This window comes from Neoarius graeffei, chromosome 12 (assembly GCF_027579695.1).
Source record: "Neoarius graeffei isolate fNeoGra1 chromosome 12, fNeoGra1.pri, whole genome shotgun sequence".
Lineage (NCBI taxonomy): Eukaryota > Metazoa > Chordata > Actinopteri > Siluriformes > Ariidae > Neoarius > Neoarius graeffei.
Window position 1 is genome coordinate 41493898 of NC_083580.1, and position 18769 is coordinate 41512666.

Here is an 18769-nt window from a genome sequence, read left to right on the forward strand (position 1 = left end):
CAAATTTTGTGCATACTCGGCCCATGGAAGGAAACATGCCCAGTCTTTCTGGTTCTTCATGCAGAATATGCAGAGGAGGCAACCCACTTCTTGATTTGCCCATTCTGCTTGGCTGTTAAACTAAGGATGGTAGCTAGAAGTGACACTAACTGATACACCCAGCCTGTCCATGAATCTTGACCACAGTCTTGAGATGAACTGGGGACCCCAGTCACTATGTCTTCAGGAATGCCATAATAACGGAAAATGTGGGTGAAGAGTAATTTGGCTGTCTCAAATGCAGTAGGAAGCCCTGGTAATGGGATGAGTGAGTGTCTTTGAGAAACAATCAATGATTACCAGGATGACAGCATTACCTTGGGACTGGGGTAGATCGGTGATGAAATCCAGGGTGATGTATGACCAGGGTCACTGGGGTACCAGCACAGGACATAGTTTGCTGGCAGGGGGAGCTCTGGGGACCTTGGCTTGGGTACAGATGGAGCATGAGGAGATGATCACGGACTTCAACCATTACATGTTCTCCCACCAATACTTGCTTCAGAGGAGTTGGTAAGTGCAATGGCTGCTGGGATGACCAGTGGCAGGAGAGGAGTGTGCCCAGGTGATTAGTTTGCCTCTGAGCTTGGGGGAACATGCAAAAGTCTGGATGGACAGTTCTCAGGAGGGCTTGTGATTTGTGCTTGTCTGATCTCCCTATCAATGTCCCAGGTGATTGCTGGTAAGAAGCACTCAGGAGACAGAATAGTGGTAGGTTTGGATGATTTGAAGTGAAGTTGTGTGAATGCGTGAGAGAGCATCAGCCTTGGTATTTCAGGAACCGGGACAATAGGAGATGGTGAAATGAAGTCTTGTGAAGAGCAAGGCCCATCTGGCTTGAAAAGGGTTTTGGGCGCATCGCTGTCTTCAAATATTCAAGATTTTTGTGATCAGTCAGGATCGTGAATCGGTGCATTGCGCCTTCTAACCAGTGCCTCCACTCCTCAAGGGCCAATTTGACAGCCAGGAGCTCTCAACTGCTGATGTCATAGTTTCTCTCGGTGGGCATGAGCTTCTTTGAATAAAACACTGGGGTGCAATTTTGGTTTTTCACCGAGGTGCTGTGATAGAACCTTTCCCACTCCCATTTCAGAAGCATCTACCTCCACGATGAAGGGTTTTTAAGGGTCTGGGTGCTGAAATATGGGGGCTGTAGTGAAAGCAGTTTTTAACTGGTTGAAGGCTTGATTGGCTGCTGAGTTCCAGTGGAGGCAACAAGGTCCATTCTTCAGGAGAATGGTGAGAGGGGCTGCGATGCTGCTGAACCCGCAGATGAATCGGCGGTAGAAGTTGACAAACCCCAAAAAGCACTGTAATTCCTTGACTGACATGAGAGTGGGCCATGAGATCACTGCTGTGACTTTGGACTGGTCCATACTCACCCCCTCCAAACTGATCACATAGCCTAGGAATGAGATTTGGCCGACATGAAATTCACATTTTTTGGCTTTAACCCTCTGGGGTCTGAAGATATTTTCTGGCACTCCTAATGATTTTGGCATGCTCTGATTTTATCCATTTCAACAAATCTAAGCAGTATTTTCAAAGTCATATGACTTTTTTTGTATTCAGCACAAGTTCAGCTACAATAATATCCATGTAGTATGCATGTCATGATTGTACTTCAAAAAAAAAAACAGATAAATGAAGATGTTGTAAAAAGCAGTTTTAGAATTGTGTTGGAATGTGTGAAAAAGCATTACCTTACCCATTGTGATGAACCGTTTTGTTCACTTGAGGTGATTCTGTTCAGTCTTAGGAATGTATCAAGCACAAAAACTTAAATCTGCTCCATTGATTTGGACAATTAACTGGCCATCAAATAATTTTTATATCCATTTGTTTTGGGATAAAGGGTTGGCAGTGGGAGGGGTATTCAATGAGAAGGGTAAAAATTTCCATTCCATGAGAAGAGTGAAAACCCCTCCCACTGTCAACTCTCAATCCCATCAGGTCAAGTCACAATGGGTAAGGCAATGTTTTTTCACGCATTCCAACACAATTCTAAAACTACTTTTTTTACAACAGCCTCATTTATCTTGTATTTGACTTTATTTTGGTATTTGACTCTATTCAGTGTGTCTTGTGCTATTTTACTCAGTTCTGAGCCACACCGTACTCTATAATTTTGCTCACACTCCAACTCCAGATTTTACTCTCTAAACTCAAAGTAGAGAAAAATTAACTATTTTTGAGGAAAATATTTTAACTCTGGAAAAATTGCTCAGTCATTTTTCCTGTGCATGCACTACAGTGCACACATAAGAACCGATATGTTCATCAGAAATAGGAGAAATATTTACACTTACTCGAGTTGATCTTCAGCTGGATCAAGTTGAAGTTAAAAAAAGGGCACCGTTCATCAGTGTCGCAGTTCTCAAGATTGAATTGAATCGCTATCCTGAATCATAAATTTATTCATGAATTGATTTGCTGTTCTGAAATTGAATCACTGTCCTGAATCATGAATTGAATCGCTGTCCTGAATCATCTGAAGTGCATAAAATCCGCGTGCCATCTCACAACAAGTTTTACCTCCAAATAGCCTGAAATATGTCTGACAGATTTTATTCTGTTTACAGTGGGTGTTCCCAATGTGAAAGAGAAACCAATCGAAACCGTAAGGGTGAAAGTAATTATCATACCGTTACTATGTGAATAGTCTTTTATGAATGCATAAGTGGGTGCTCAGTGCTCTGACTCCGGTGTGACTGAGTAAGGTGACAAGTTTTATGTTTCATCTAATTTAGGTAATTTTAAAAAATATTTGGCAGTGGGCACATAGGAAAGTGTAAAGTATAAAGTTTCTGTCAATATGTTTATCATGCTTGTATGATGATAAACTCGTGAAGATATTTATCCAAATACATGGCCTACTCATTCTTAACCTGTTGAGCTTTGCCAGTGAACCTCTCGACCCCAAAGGGTTAACATGCAGGTGATTCTTGAGAAGGCGAGAAAGCACTGATCTGACTTGCTCATGGTGGATGTTTTCATCTGGGGAGTAAATCAAGATGTCGTTGATGTAGGCGATGACAAACCTCTCCAGCATGTCCCTGAGCACGTCGTTGATGCAGCACTGGAAGACACTGGGAGTGCAAGAAAGGCCATAAGGCATGAAAAGATATATGAAGTGGCCTGCAGTGGTGCTAAAGGTGGTCATCCATCTGTCACATTCACGAATCCTGACCAGGTTGTAGGCGCTGTGCAGGTCTAGTTTGGAGAATATCTTGGCAGATCTGAGTTGTTCTAGTGCTGAAGGGACCAGTGGGAGTGCCCTCCATCCACCTATTTTCTGCCACTTATTTGGGTCCGGGTTGCAGGGGTAGCAGCTTAAACAGAACAGCCCAGACTTCCCTCTTCCCGGCCACTTCCACCAGCTATTCTGGGGGAATACCGAGGTGTTCCCAGGCCAGCCGAGAAATGTAATCTCTCCAGCGTGTCCTGGCTCTGCCCTGGGGTCTCCTCCCAGTGAGGCATGCCCAGAGAACCTCCCCTGGGAGGCATCCAGGGGACAGCCTAACAAGGTGCCCAAATCACCTCAACTGAATCCTTTCAATGTGGAGGAGCAGCAGCTCTATTCCGAGTCTCTCCCAAATCACCAAGCTTCTCACCCTGTCTCTAAGGGAGAGCCCAGCCAACCTGTGGAGAAAACTGATTTCAACCGCTTGTATCCACGATCTCATTCTTTCGGTCACTACCCACAGCTCGTGACCATAGGTGAGGGTGGGAATGTAGCTGGACCAGTAAATTGAGAGCTTTGCCTTTTGGCTCAGCTCTCTCTTTACCACAACAGACCGGTTTAGCATCCGCATCACTGCTAACGCTGCCCCAATCTGTCTGTCCAACTCCTGTTCCCCCCTACCCTGACTCGTGAACAAGACCCCGAGATATTTAAACTCCTCCACTTCAGGTAGCAACTCCCCCTTGACCCAAAGTAGGCACTCCACCCATTTCTGGCTGAGTGCCATGGCCACGGACTTGGAGGTGCTGATCCTCATTCCAGCCGCTTCACACTCAGCTGCAAACCATCCCAGCGCATGCTGTAGGTCACAGATTGATGAAGCCAACAGGACCACATCATCCACAAAAAGCAGAGACGTGATCCTGCTGCCACCAAACTGAACACCCTCCACCCCTTGGCTGTGCCTAGAAATTCTGTCCATAAAAGTTATGAACAGAACCGGTGACAAAGGGCAGCCCTGATGGAGTCCCACATGCACCGGGAACAAGTCTGACTTACTGCCGGCAATGCGAACCAAACTCCTGCTCCGGTCATACAGGGTCCGAATGGCCCACAGCAGTGGGCCCTGAACCCCATACACCTGAAGCACCCCCCCAAAGGTCACCCCGAGGGACATGATCATAAGCCTTCTCCAGGTCCACAAAACACATGTAGACCAGTTGGGCAAACTCCCATGCACCCTTCAGCACCCTTGCAAGGGTAAAGAGCTGGTCCAGTGTTCCATGACCAGGATGAGAACCGCATTGTTCCTCCTGAATCCAAGGTTCAACTATTGACTGGACTGTCCTCTCCAGCACCCCAGCATAGGCTTTCCTGGGGAGGCTGAGAAGTGTGATCTCCCTATAGTTGGAAAACACTCTCTGGTCCACCTTTTTAAAAGGGGTAGCACCACCCCCAGTCTGCCAATCCAGAGGCACTGTCCTTGACCTCCATGCAATGTTGAATAGATGTGTCAGTTAAGACAGCCCAACAACATTCAGTGCCTTCAGGAACTCAAGATGAATCTTATCCATCCCCGAAGCCTGGCCACTGAGGAGCTTTTTAACCACCTCAGCAACCTCAGTCCCTGTTATGGGCAAGTCCTCCCAAGCACCTTCAGACTCTGCGTCTTCCTCGAACAACATGAAGGTGGAATTGAGGAGATCCTCGAAGTATTCCTTCCACTGCCAGACAATGTCCCCAGTTGAGGTCAACAGCACTCCATCTCCACTGTAAACAGTTGGGACAGAGCACTGCTTCCCCTTCCTAAGTTGCTGGATGGTTTGCCAGAATCTCTTCAAGGCTGACTGAAAGTCACTTTCCATAGCCTCACCAAACTCCTCCCACACCTGAGTTTTTGCTTCAGCTACCACCAGAGCCACATTCTGCTTGGCCTGTTGGTATCTGTCAGCTGCCTCCAGATACCCACAGGCTAACCAAGCCCGATAGGACTCCTTCAGCTTGACGGCTCCCCTCACCGCAGGTGTCCATCACTGGGTTCAGGGATTACCACCATGACGGGCACCAACAACCTTGCAGCCGCAGCTCCACATAGCCACCTCAGCAATGGGGGGTATGGAACATGGGCCGCTCAGACTCAATGTCCCCATCCTCCCCAGTATGCAGTTGAAGCTCTGCCGGAGGTGGCAGTTGAAGATCTGATGGACGGAAGCCTCCGCCAGACATTCCCAGCATACCCTCACTACACATTTGGGCCTACCAGGTCTGTCTGGCCTCCTCCCCCACCATCTGATCCAGTTTGCCACCAGGTAGTGATTAGTTGACAGCTCTGCTTCTTTCTTCACCTGAGTGTTCAAGACATATGGTTGCAGATCAGATGAAATGACTACAAAGTCAATCATCAATCTATGGCCTAGGGCAGGGGTGTCCAAACTGATCCATAAAGGGCCATGTGGCTGCAGGTTTTCATTCCAGCCATGCAGCAGCACACCTGACTTGGCTCATTCAATCAACTGAACTGTCTTCACACAGTCAAATACTTGCAGCCACACCCACCCTTGATTAAAGGGTGGGTGTGTCAGTTGATTGAATAAGCCAAATCAGGTGTGCTGCTGCATGGCTGGAATGAAAACCTGCAGCCACACGGCCCTTTATGGATCAGTTTGGACACCCCTGGCCTAGGGTGTCCTCATGCCATGTGCACTTATGGACACTCTTATGCTCGAACATGGTGTTCGTTATGGCCAAACTGTGCATGGCACATAAGTCCAAAAGAACACCGTTCAGGTTCAAATCAGGCAGGCCGTTCCTTCCAATCACACCCCTCCAGGTCTCACCATCATTGCCCATGTGAGTGTTGAAGTCCCCCCTCATGGTGTACTGTCTAGTATCCTACTCAAGGACTCCAAGAAGACCAGGTACTCTGAACTACCATTTGGCGCATAAGCGCAAACGACAGTCAGAAACCGTTCCCCGACCCGAAGGCACAGGGAACCGACCCTCTCATTTACCGGGGAGAACTCCAATGTTAGCGCGCCAAACTGGGGGGCTACCAATAGTGGGAGTGGATAAGGGTATTTCACTGTGATCTGGTTCAGACCCTGATGGTCTATGCATGGCTGGAGACCTCCTCCTTTCTTCTCGAAAAGAAGAACTGCTGAGGCTGGAGATGGAGAATATCTGATGTACCCTTGTTGCAAGGCTTCTTGTACATACTCTTCCATAGCCGCTTGGAAGCTAGAGACAAAGGATAGATGCGATTGCGAGGAGTATTACCTGGGAGGAGATCGATAGTGCAGTCATATGGACGGTGAGGAGGCAGACCACAGGCTTTCCTTTTGCTGAATACCTCCTTTAGGTCAAGTTAGCACTCTGGGACATTTTCTAGGGAGTCGCGCTGAAGGCTTTCTACAGAGGTAGATGCAAAAGTGAGTTGAAGTTTCATGTGGTTCTGGAGACAGGCAGGAGACCACTGGATGATGTTATGTTGTTGCCAGGAGATTAACGGATCATGGAGTGGAGCCATGGGTAACCCAATATTAAGTCATGATGCGAGGTGGGAGCAACGAGAAGGGAGATGTGTTAGTATGAATTACTCCGACTTGAATTGACAAGTGTTGTGCATGTTAAAACCAGTCCTTCTCCAATGGGTCCCCATCTATGGCCTGGAGTTTGGTGGGTCTCAACAGTTCGTGGGTGGTCAGATGGTACTTCTGAATGACTGTGCTATTTATGAAGTTTTCCTCTGTCCCCGAGCCTATGAAAGCAGAGAGCACATGGGTCGAGTCTGGCAGTTTCAACAACGCTGGTACTTGGAAGGATTGTGAGTTCAGATATTTCTCATAACTCACAGGATTAGTGAGATTGGAAGTTCTGCTTGGCTGATGGTTTCGTGGGGGTTGAGTAGGGCATTTGGAGATCAGTTGGCCAGCTAGACCACAATAAAAGCAGAGGTTGTTTCTTGTTTCTTTTTGCTTGTTTCTTCTCTCTCTCGGATCATTGAAGTCGTGTACATGAGACTTCCATCGGACTCGCAGAGTTAGTGTTTGGAGAGGGAGCAGGAGGTGATTGTAGTGAGGGCCGTTTGCAGAGGAGATTATCCAAGCATATAGCCAGGTCGATAAGAGAGTCAAGGGAGAGGTGTTCATCACAGCATGCCAGTTTGCTGAGTACCTCAGGATGCAAACCTTAGCGAAATGTGCCTTTCAAGGATGGCTTGTTCCAGCTGCTTCCAGCGGCTAAGGTGCTGAAGTCCGGTGCATATTCTGCAACACTCTTTTCTCCTTGACAGATAGTTAATAGTCTCTCTCTGAGACTTTGATCCCCTCTGGTTCATGGTCGAACAATCTCGTGAACAGCTCCAGAAAACGGTCATACAACGTGGTGTGTTCGCCACCATGTCTCCACACCATGCTTGCCCACTGGAGAGCTTTACTGGTGAAAAGACTGATGAACTGGGAGAGCTTGTGCTCATCTGTTGTCCCTGTGAGAGATGAAAAATACAAGGAACACTGAAGAAGAAATCCTTTACAATGGGGAGCTTCCCCAGAAAGCTTCAGAATGTGACGGATGGAGAGGAGGGGCATGTAAGGACGTCCTGCGATACCACAGCAGTGAGTTGTCATCCTGGTGTTGAGATCGCTTATCATCTGCTAGTGTTCTCCTAACAGTCACCCCTGCGCATGGATTGCAGTCTGCTTAGCCTCCTGCTGCATTCACGTGGTGAAGTATCCTGTCAGAGCACAGGCACTTACGGATGCAGGTGCAGGGGAGAGCGGGTGCAATGCAAACTGCAGCTGAAGCCAAATCGTGAGGCAGTAATCATAGTCAGGAAACAGGCATAGGTCACTTGATCAGCAAACAGAGGAATGCAGGAGAAACAAGGTAGGAATAATAATGAGAATTGTGTTCTAAATCGGGAAGTCAGTCAGGAAAATAAACGGCTTGGTATATTCAGGTATGGGACACAGAATGATACTTCGTGTTGACTGTGTGAGAGCTGGGTTTATATAGGGGAAGTGATTGTGGGATAATTGGAGACAGGTGCAGTAGTTAATACTCTGGTGATGGAGGGCGCTGTGAATCTTATGAAGTGTAGTCCAGAGTGGCCATGTTGGGGGGCTGCTCCGAACTCTGGTTTTCAGTGCCATTACTGAGATAAAGATTATGCGTGCTCAGCTTCTGCTTGTATCCTTGCCCTTTACACACTGAAACTCCTCCAGGTTCCTTAAATCATTTAATGATGATAGGCACTGTAGATGGTGAAGTATCCAAATCTCTTCATATTTATCTTTGAGGAACATTTATTTTCTCATGCATTTGTTGACAAAGTAGAGATCCTTGGTCTATCTTTGCTCCACAAAGAATAAGCCTTTCCTGGATACTGTTTTTATACCAAATCATGATGAGAATCATCTGTTTATCACTTGTTTCAAATCATATCTTTATTTGTTGTACCTCATTACTAGCCATAAATTGCCCCTTCCAAACTTTTTTTTTTATAATACGGGTATGTTGCAGGCCTGAAACATGGAAATGGATGTATATTAACAAATGAAATGAAGTTGAAAAGACAAAACATGAAATATCTTGGGTTAATAAACTTAGAAAATATCAAACTCACTGCTTTTATTTTTTATTTGCATTTTCCGTACCATCCCAACTTTTTCTGATTTGGGGTTGTAATATCTTGATGCAGGTTATCAAATTGAAATAACTTTAGCAGTTCAGGAGCAAGTGCATACTAATTGTGTCATATACTAGTTGGTGAGTTTTAACTAGTGTGCTAGTAACCATTGGGGGCCCCTTAATAAATTTTACATAATCAAACATAATTGTGTGATATGCATGCTCTTGTTGGAAATCTGATCATGTGAAATAGGTAATTTATCATTTGATTGGAAATAAATCTTAGAATATCATTTCATCCGAGTTTGCAAGAATGTAATCTAACAATGAAAGAAATTTGGGCTTTTTAAATGATTGACTTGCACTCCAACAGCACAAGCGATGCATCCCAGCCTCCCTTGAGGCCTACTACACCGCACAGGATGCTCACTCTCGTGGCCGCTTCTACACGGTGATCAGCCACTACAGCACTGTAGCTAAGCAGACCATGTCACGCTCTGTCTCACCATGGCTTCCAAATGGCAATGTCCAGCATGATGATAAACCACCCAATACTATCAGCCAATGAGGCTGCTATTGCTGATTCTCCAGTGGCCATGTCTGTTTTTCCCCATCTGACTTAAATAACACTTCTCAATTTCTACTCTTCTATTTAATTTTTTACTCGTAGTTAATTTGTATGAGTTATTTATTTATGACTGCCTTTATTGTACAATTTGGTTTTATTGTATTGCATATCAGATAATTGTTTATACAAAGGCATGTGTCTGTGACACTTGCCAAAAGCAAAGGTCCCATAAGAAAACATATAGTTTCATGACTGACTGACTGACTGATTTCATTGTAAAATGCATGTTGCAGCTACTGTATGGTATTTTTTGTGCTGTGTTTCCAAGCATACTCTTTCTGTGGTTTTATGTCCAGACTGGGATATATAAATAATTTTTAAAAAAATCATATACTGATGACAAAATACATGGTAAATGTATGTTATGGTTCCTCATTTGAGCCTAATTGTAAATAGCCCAGAAGAAGTAAGATCCAGTGTCTGTGTTGCCATAAGAGACGTTGTAAGGTTATTATTATTTCTGATGAGAAGCCTTTTAGAGCTTTGTGTTTCACTTTAGCTTGCAGTCCATGATCAATCTGAGGATGATGATCCAGGGACAAATTACCCAGTGCTCTGGGATGTATAAACCCTGACTGCTATGTTTAGTCATCTGTGCCATTATCACTTTGCTTATTATTTGCCATCAGTAAAAATTGAAATCTCGTGCTAACTCCTAGTTAATATGTAGCAAAGCCTTGAATATTTGATTCTGTAGCCTTCAGGTTTAAAACAATAAAGATGTTATTAAATGTGTGTGTATATGCGTGTGTGTCAAGTTACTTATTAGTTACTGTGTAGCTTGCTCCTTTCTCAACATAATCAGTGGCTGTCAATGACACAATCAGGTAGGCAACAGTGGTAAGGTTGATATAGTATACTGCATACAAACATTCACAAATCAAGTCAATAATACAGTGTCTTGCAAAAGTATTTATCCCCCTTGGCATTTGTCCTGTTTTGTCGCATTACAAGCTAGAATTAAAATGGATTTTTGGGGGGTTAGCATCATTTGATTTACACAACATGCCTACAACTTTAAAAGTGAAAATTGTTTTATTGTGACACAAACAATAATTAAGATGACAAAACAGAGATCTGGAGTGTGCATAGGTATTCACCCACCCCAAAAGTCAATACTTTACAGAGCCACCTTTTGCTACAATTACAGCTGCGAGTCTCTTGGAGTATGTCTCTATTAGCTTAGCACATCTAGCCACTGGGATTTTTGCCCATTCCTCAAGGCAAAACTGCCCCAACTCCTTCAAGTTAGATGGATTGCGTTGGTGTACAGCAATCTTCAAGTTATGCCACAGATTCTCAATTGGATTGAGGCCTGGGCTTTGACTAGGCCATTCCAAGACATTTAAATGTTTCCCTTTAAACCACTCCAGTGTAGCTTTAGCAGTATGTTGAGGGTCACTGTCTTACTGGAACATGAACCTTCATCCCAGTCTCAAACCTCTGAGTGATTCAAACAGGTTTTCCTCCAGAATTAGATTAGATTAGATAAAACTTTATTGATCCCTTTGGGAGGGTTCTCTCAGGGAAATTAAGATCCCAGCAGCATCATTACAGATAAACAGAGAAAAGAAATAGACAAAACTTCTAGATAAATTAAAATAAATTAAGTATTTACATATAAAAATATAAAAGAATAAGATGTGGGGAAGAGAGGATGGGGGGAGAAGTGGGGTTAGGGTAAGTGTGTGTGTGTGGGGGGGGAGAGAGCAGGAAAGCTATTGCACTTTATATTGCATATTATATTGCACATTGTCCGGTATTGCTTATTGTTAGGCTAGGCTACTGCTCTTTCCCATCCTCTGTCCTCCTGTTACCCCTCCTCCCCCCCAGAGAGGAGTTGTACAGTCTGATGGTGTGAGGGACAAAGGAGTTTTTGAGTCTGTTCATCCTGCACTTGGGAAGGAGCATTCTGTCACTGAACAGGCTCGTCTGCTTGCTGAGGACGGTGTGCAGAGGGTGACTGGCATTGTCCATGATGTTCAATAGTTTGTCCACAGACCTCTTCTCTGCCACCGTCACCAGAGAGTCCAGCTTCATGCTGACCACAGAGCCGGCCCGCCTGATCAGTTTGTCCAGCCTGGATGTGTCCTTCTTGGATGTGCTGGCCCCCCCAGCACACCACAGTGTAAAATAGGACACTGGCGACCACAGAGTGATAGAACATCCACAGGAGTTTCCTGCAGATGTTAAAGGACCGCAGCCTCCTAAGGAAGTATAGCCTGCTCTGTCCTTTCCTGTATAAGTACTTGGTGTTGCAAGTCCAGTCCAGCTTGCTGTCCAGCCACAGCCCGAGGTACTTGTAGGAATCCACAGCCTCCACCTCGACTCCCTTGATCTGAACTGGTCGTGACCTTGGTCTGGACCTCCCAAAGTCAATGACCAGCTCCTTGGTCTTCAAGGTGTTGAGCTGCAGATGGTTCCTGTTGCACCACACAGCAAAGTCCCTCACCAGGCTCCTATACTCCTCCTCTCTGTCGCCACTGATACACCCAACGATGGCTGTGTCATCGGCAAACTAATGAATGTGACACAGCTCCGAGTTGTAGCAGAAGTCCGCGGTGTACAGGGTGAAGAGAAGAGGGGCCAGCACCATGCCCTGGGGTGCTCCGGTGCTGCTAATTACAGTGTCAGATGTGATGTCCTTCAGCCTGACGTACTGTGGCCTGTCAGTGAGGTAGCTGGAGATCCAGGTGACCAGGCAGGGGTCCACTCGCATCCTGTTCAGTTTGTCCTGAAGCAGTAGGGGCTGGATGGTGTTGAAGACACTCAAGAAGTCCAAGAAGAGGATCCTCACTGTGCCATTTCCCTTATCCAGATGCGAGTGGGCTCGGTGTAGCAGGTAGAGGATGGCATCTTCCACACCAACACCTTCCCGGTACGCAAACTGCAGACAGTCCTGGGCATGTTGTACCTGGGGTCTGAGGAGTCTGAGGAAGAGCCGCTCCAACGTCTTCATCAGATGTGAAGTGAGTGCCACTGGTCGGAAGTTGTTCAGCTCACTGGGCTGATTCTTTTTGGGAAATGGAACGATACATGATGTCTTCCAGAGGGTTGTCACTCTCCCCAGCTGCAGCCTGAGGCTGAAGATGCGTTGGAATGGTTCACCCAGTTCAGCAGCGCAGGTCTTCAGTAGTCGTGGACACACCTTGTCCAGGCCTGCTGCTTTCCTGGGATGAAGCTTCCTCAGTTGACCTCTGACCTGGTCTGCAGTAATGCATAGAGGAGTCTGTGTTGAGGTGGGGGAGGAGGGGGAGGAGGGGGCTGCTGTGATGACTGGGGGGAGGTGTGTTGAGGGAAGAAGGAGAGATGGCTGCAGTGAGGGAGAGGGTGGGGGGGGACATGGGCTGGTTGAACTGTTTGAAAAAGTCATTCAATTCATTCGCCCTCTCCACTGTCCCCTCACCGACTCTGGTCTTTGTATTGTGGCCTGTGATGGTTTTCACACCTTCCCAGACCTCCCTCATGCTGTTCTCATTCAGCTTCTGCTCCACCTTTCTCCTGTAGCTGTCCTTAGCTTCCCTCATGCAGCATTTCACCTCCTGCTGTGCTGCTTTCATCGCCTCCCTATCCCTGCTCCTGAAGGCGGCCTTCTTCCTGTTGAGGACAGCTTTGACTTCCTGTGTTACCCATGGATTGTTATTAGGGTAACACTGTACAGTCTTAGTGGGGGAGACCACGTCTGCACAGAAGTTGAGGTAATCTGTCAGACAGTGTGTCAGCCCCTCTATGTCCTCACAGTGTGGGCTAAGCACCACATCCCAGTCCATAATGTCATAGTAGTCCCTGAGGGCATCTTCCATTTCAGGGGACCACCTCCTGATGGAGCTAGTTGTTGCAGGCTGCCTTTGAACCATGGGGGTGTACTTCGGCTGTAGAAGAACCAGGTTGTGGTCAGACTTCCCAAGTGGGGGGAGGGGTGTGACTCTGTATGTATCCCTCACATTAGCATACAGTAAGTCAATTGTCCTGTTGTTCCTTGTTGGACAATCCACAGCCTGGTAAAAAGCAGCCAAAGTAGAGTCCAAAGTAGCATGATTAAAGTCCCCAGAAATGATGATAAAGGCCTCAGGGTGCTGTGTCTGCAGCCTTGCTGTGACAGAGTGAATCCTCTCACATGCAGCGGCTGCATCTGCCCTCGGAGGGATGTAAACACAGATGGTGATCACATGACTGAACTCCCTTGGCAGATAATATGGCCGCAGGCTAACGGCTAGCAGCTCCAAGTCCGGGCAACATAAAACTGTCTTTACGGAGATATGTCCTGGGTTACACCAGCGGTTGTTAACATAAATGATGAGTCCCCCACCTTTGCTTTTCCCACGTGTTAGTGTCTCTGTCGGCTCTCACAGGAGTGAATCCCCGCAGGTCCACATTAGCATCCAGTACAAGGTGTGTTAGCCATGTCTCCGTAAAGATAAATAAGCTGCTCTCATGGTAAATCTGCTGGTTGTTCAGAGTGGATAGCTCGTCGACTTTATTCGGCAGCGAGTTCACATTCCCCATGATAATGGAGGGAATGGATGGTTTGTAGTGCCGCCGGTTGTCCACTAGCCTAGCCTTTAGCTTAGAATTGCCCTATATTTAGTGCTGTCCATCTTTCCTTTGGTCCTGACCAGCTTTCCTGTCCCTGCAGATGAAAAACATCCCCACAGCATGATGCTGCTTTACTGTAGGAATGGTGTTCTCAGGGTGTTGGGTTTGTGCCACACATGGCATTTCCCATGATAGCCAAAAAGATCAATTTTAGTCTCATTTGACCAGAGAATCTTCTTCCATGTGTTTGAGAAGTCTGCCACATGCTGTTGGGCAAACTCCAAATGTGTTCTCTTAAGCAATGGCTTTTTTCTGGCCACTCTTCCATAAAGCCCCACTCTGTGGAGTGTATGGCTTAAAGTGGTCCTATGGACAGATACTCCCATCTCCACTGTGGATCTTTGCAGCTCCCTCAGCATTATTGTTGGTGTCTTTGTTGCATCTCTGATTAATGCCGTCCTTGCCTGGTCTGTGAGTTTTGGTGGGCAGGCTTCTCTTGTCAGGTTTGTAGTGGTGCCATATTCTTTCCATTTTGCTATAATGGATTTAATGGTGCTCCCTGGGATATTCAAAGTTTGGGATATTTTTTATGACCCAACCCTGATCTATACTTCTCCACAACTTTGTGTCTGACCTGTTTGGAGTGCTCCTTGGTTTTCATGTTGCTTGCTTAGTAGTGTAACAGAGTCAGTGTCCTTCCAGAACAGGCTGATTTATACAGACCTCATGTGACAGATCATGTGACACTTTGATTGCACAGAGGTGGATCTTAATCAACTAATTATGCGACTTATGAAGTGAATTGGTTGGACCAGCTCTTATTTAGGAGTTTCATATGAAAGGAGGTGAATACTTATGCACACTACAGATTTCTGTTTTTTCATCTTAATTATTGTGTCAAAATAAAAAATAAAAATGTGCACCTTTAAAGTGGTAGGCATGTTGTGTAAATCAAATGGTGCTAACCCCCCAAAAATCCATTTAAATTCCATCTTGTAATGCAACAAAACAGGACAAACACCAAGGGGCATTAATACTTTTGCAAGGCACTGTACCTATGCACACTCCAAATTTCTGTTTTTTTTTCCATCTTAATTATTGTTTGTCACAATAAAACAATGACATGCACCTTTAAAGTGGTAGGCATGTTGTGTAAATCAAATGGTGCTACCCCCCCCCTCCATTTTAATTCCATCTTGTAATGCAAAAAATAGGACAAATACCAAGGGGGCCCTGGTGAAAAATAAATGTGCTAAGTGTACTAAAATTTAGCATACTTTTGTGTACTTGAAGCCACATTAATCATCAATATACTTCAAGTGTGTTTATGATTAGTTAACTTGAGGCATGCTATTTTGGAACAACTAATTTTGTACTAAATATATTTTAATTGTAATTAAATTGTAGAAAAGTGCAACTTGAAGTGTATTTAGTGTACTTTTATGTGCTAAATTACACGTAACTTTCACTTAAAGTATATTTTAGTATATTTCTATAAAGTGTAATATAGTATAATTATTTTAAAGTGTGTTGAAAGTGTTAGCGTGAAAGCGTGATGTTAGTATACTTTTTATATATTTACAAAAAGTACAATTTGTGTAAGTACATTTTCAATATACTATTGAAAATATGAATATACTTTAAATACAATAAAGTACATTTATTTTTCGCCAGGGGGATGAATACTTTTTGCAAGATACTGTAGCCACACAGTGCAGTCAACTCTTGAATTATTGGCACTGTAGATGAAAATAAGCATGATGGTATACATTCAGGGTCGCAGTGGATCCGGAGACCCAGTGGTAACACTGGGTGCAAGACAGAAGAATTCTCCCCAGGGGTAGGGGATGTCAGTACATCACAGGGCACCATACTGTATACGCGCACACACGCGTGCGCACACACACACACACACACACTCTCTCTCTCTCTCTCTGATTTACACCTAGGGGCAATTTAGCACAGCCAGTTCAAAATAATATACAGTATACATTAACATGTTCAATGAGTAATACTTTGAGATTAAATAGACATTGCGGAGTTTTCTTTACCGCTATTTTTTTTTCCACAGATGGCTTTTCTGAGGTAGTTTTTTTTCCTACAAAGCACAGGTTTGAAAATTAATGGCACCCCGATAATTACATTTGGCACACACCGTTAATCAGAACAATTAGCATTTTTTGTGGAACCCCCGCCCCACACACACACACACACACACACTCACACACAAAACTGTGTAGTTGAGGGCATTGCTTAAAGGGCCCAGCAGTGGCAACTTGGTGGGGGATTTGAACTCAACGACTGTCCAGTTTGTAGTTCACTGTTGAACTATCACTGCCTTACAATTAACATTTGTTACTTCTACTATGATTAAAGGCAGCTAGAAGTAAGCTTTCTGATTTATGTAGTCACTCTCTGATTAGGTAATTGCTTTTCAGTTGCCTTTAATGTGCTGCTGTGAAGTACTTTGTTGTGATTACTGATGATTATTGAGGTCATGTTAGTAACATTGCTAAGCTATGAAATATATTACCATTACAGGATGCAGAAAAACTAGAGCATGCTTTCATAACGTCCAGGTTGGACTAGTTCAGAATGCAGCAATCCTTATTCGAACCAGAAATTTTGCCCATATTACTCCCATCTTACACACACTAAATTGTGTAATACCTCAGACATTAAAAAATATGATACAGCAAATGGGGCGGCACGGTGGTGTAGTGGTTAGCGCTGTCACCTCACAGCAAGAAGGTCCTGGGTTCGAGCCCCGGGGCCGGCGAGGGCCTTTCTGTGTGGAGTTTGCATGTTCTCCCCGTGTCCACGTGGGTTTCCTCCGGGTGCTCCGGTTTCCCCCACAGTCCAAAGACATGCAGGTTAGGTTAACTGGTGACTCTAAATTGACCGTAGGTGTGAATGTGAGTGTGAATGGTTGTCTGTGTCTATGTGTCAGCCCTGTGATGACCTGGCGACTTGTCCAGGGTGTACCCCGCCTTTCGCCCGTAGTCAGCTTGGATAGGCTCCAGCTTGCCTGCGACCCTGTAGAAGGATAAAGCGGCTAGAGATAATGAGATGAGATGAGATACAGCAAATGATCATGCCCCCATTACCTGAGTGAACTTTCTGATCCACCATGCTAGTTTTGATCAAAAGTTGTAGCTTCTTCATCAGTAACTAGAATGATGAAAACTACAACATGGAGCAAGACATTTTTCCTACAAAGCCCCCCAGCTATGGAATAGGATTCCAGTTAGTGTTTGGGACTCAAACTCTTATTAATCCTTAAACCTCGGTTGAAATCCTATTTGATATACAATATTTATTGTTTCGTCAGGCATTTTGTTAAATAACTTTTCTCTTGGGTAAGAGTGTGGATCTGGGGGGGGGGGGGAGTTAAGACACATAGAAGGATATGGTAAACTTGGATGTTTAGATTACTCAGGTTTCTTGACCGGTGTAGTGGTGAGATGCTGATGTTCCAGGGTGCACTCTTATCGGTGTTATTCTCTCTTGGGAGTACCCATTGGCACTCTCATTACAGTATACCATACAGTTACCTTTTAAGACACTACTGTTTGATTCCAGTATCCAGCATGTGCCTTTAAATATGACTTGTTTATACATCCTACTATGTCCAATGACCAATGCCATCCAAAAGATGATGGGTTGCTTTTTGAGTCTGGTTCCTCTCAAAGGTTCTTTATCGTGTCATTTTATGGAGTTCTTCCTTGCCATTGCCACTTTGTCTTGCTCATTAGAAGGGATGCTTTGATGCTAGTACTGGTATCAGTGTCAGTCTGATACTGTACTCCTTTACCTGTACTAGTAAAAAGTGATCCGATACAAACATCTGATACCACATAATACTGTATGACATAACCCTGTATGTTATCACACGAATCAACAGATGACATGAAATGACCGTGAGCTGGATGTATTTCTCAATTAAAGATGGAAACCAAAGCAAAGCACTTAAAGAATGAAGTACACATTTAGCTCAGTTCAGCCATTTATTTTTATGGACATGTGTGGCAGTGGGGGCGTGGTCAAGCGCCGGTCTGTGACAGGAGGGCAGAGCCAGGGAAGGTGAGTGGCAGAATCACTACACCTGATGGTAATTAACCTGTGTTTGTGTGTCTTCCCAGTAACCGTGCCCTATTTAAGGAGGCAGAGGGAGAGCAGAGGAGAGCTCTTCCCGGGACAAGAACACAGCGCGTGTGTGTGTGTCTCTAACAGAATAAAATAGGCTGTTATACTGAAAAGTCTGGCAATAAAAACCTATTAGTACCTGAAGCTTTGTCCTGCCATCCTCTGTGCTCCACCCACACTTCAGCGAGCTCTACAGTGGTGCCGAAACCCGGGAAAAGGTGGAGCACCAACCTCGCAGCCCCATGGAATCCTCCCCGTTCGCGGACCTGGTCCATGCCCTCGCCACGGCTCAGCAAAGCCAGCACCAGGCACTCGTCACGCTCCGAAAGGAGCAAGAGCGGTGCTTCGAAGCCCTGGTGCTGGCCCAGCAGGAAGATCGCGAGGCGTTCTGGCATCTCCTCGCGTCGGCGGGGTCCACCAGTGCCCCGGCCGCGGGCCCGTCTCCCCTCACCGTGACCAAGATGGGCCCGCAGGATGACCCCAAGGCGTTCCTCACATTGTTCAAACAGGTCGCCGAAGCCTCGGGGTGGCCAATGGAGCAGCGCGCGGCGCGCCTCCTCCCCCTCCTGACGGGAGAGGCGCAGCTGGCCGTGTTACAGCTCCCCGCC

General features: G+C 45.5%; 1 protein-coding gene across 1 annotated transcript in view; it reads left to right on the forward strand.

Moving 5' to 3' along the window:
* Positions 1-9479, forward strand: part of nsg2 (neuronal vesicle trafficking associated 2) — a 154090-nt gene extending 144611 nt beyond the window's left edge. Inside the window, exon 5 of the mRNA XM_060935035.1 lies at positions 9225-9479. Coding sequence (XP_060791018.1) covers positions 9225-9419 — 195 coding nt within the window. The 3' untranslated portion in view covers positions 9420-9479. The remainder of the gene's footprint in view (positions 1-9224) is intronic.
* Positions 9480-18769: the final 9290 nt, after the last annotated feature.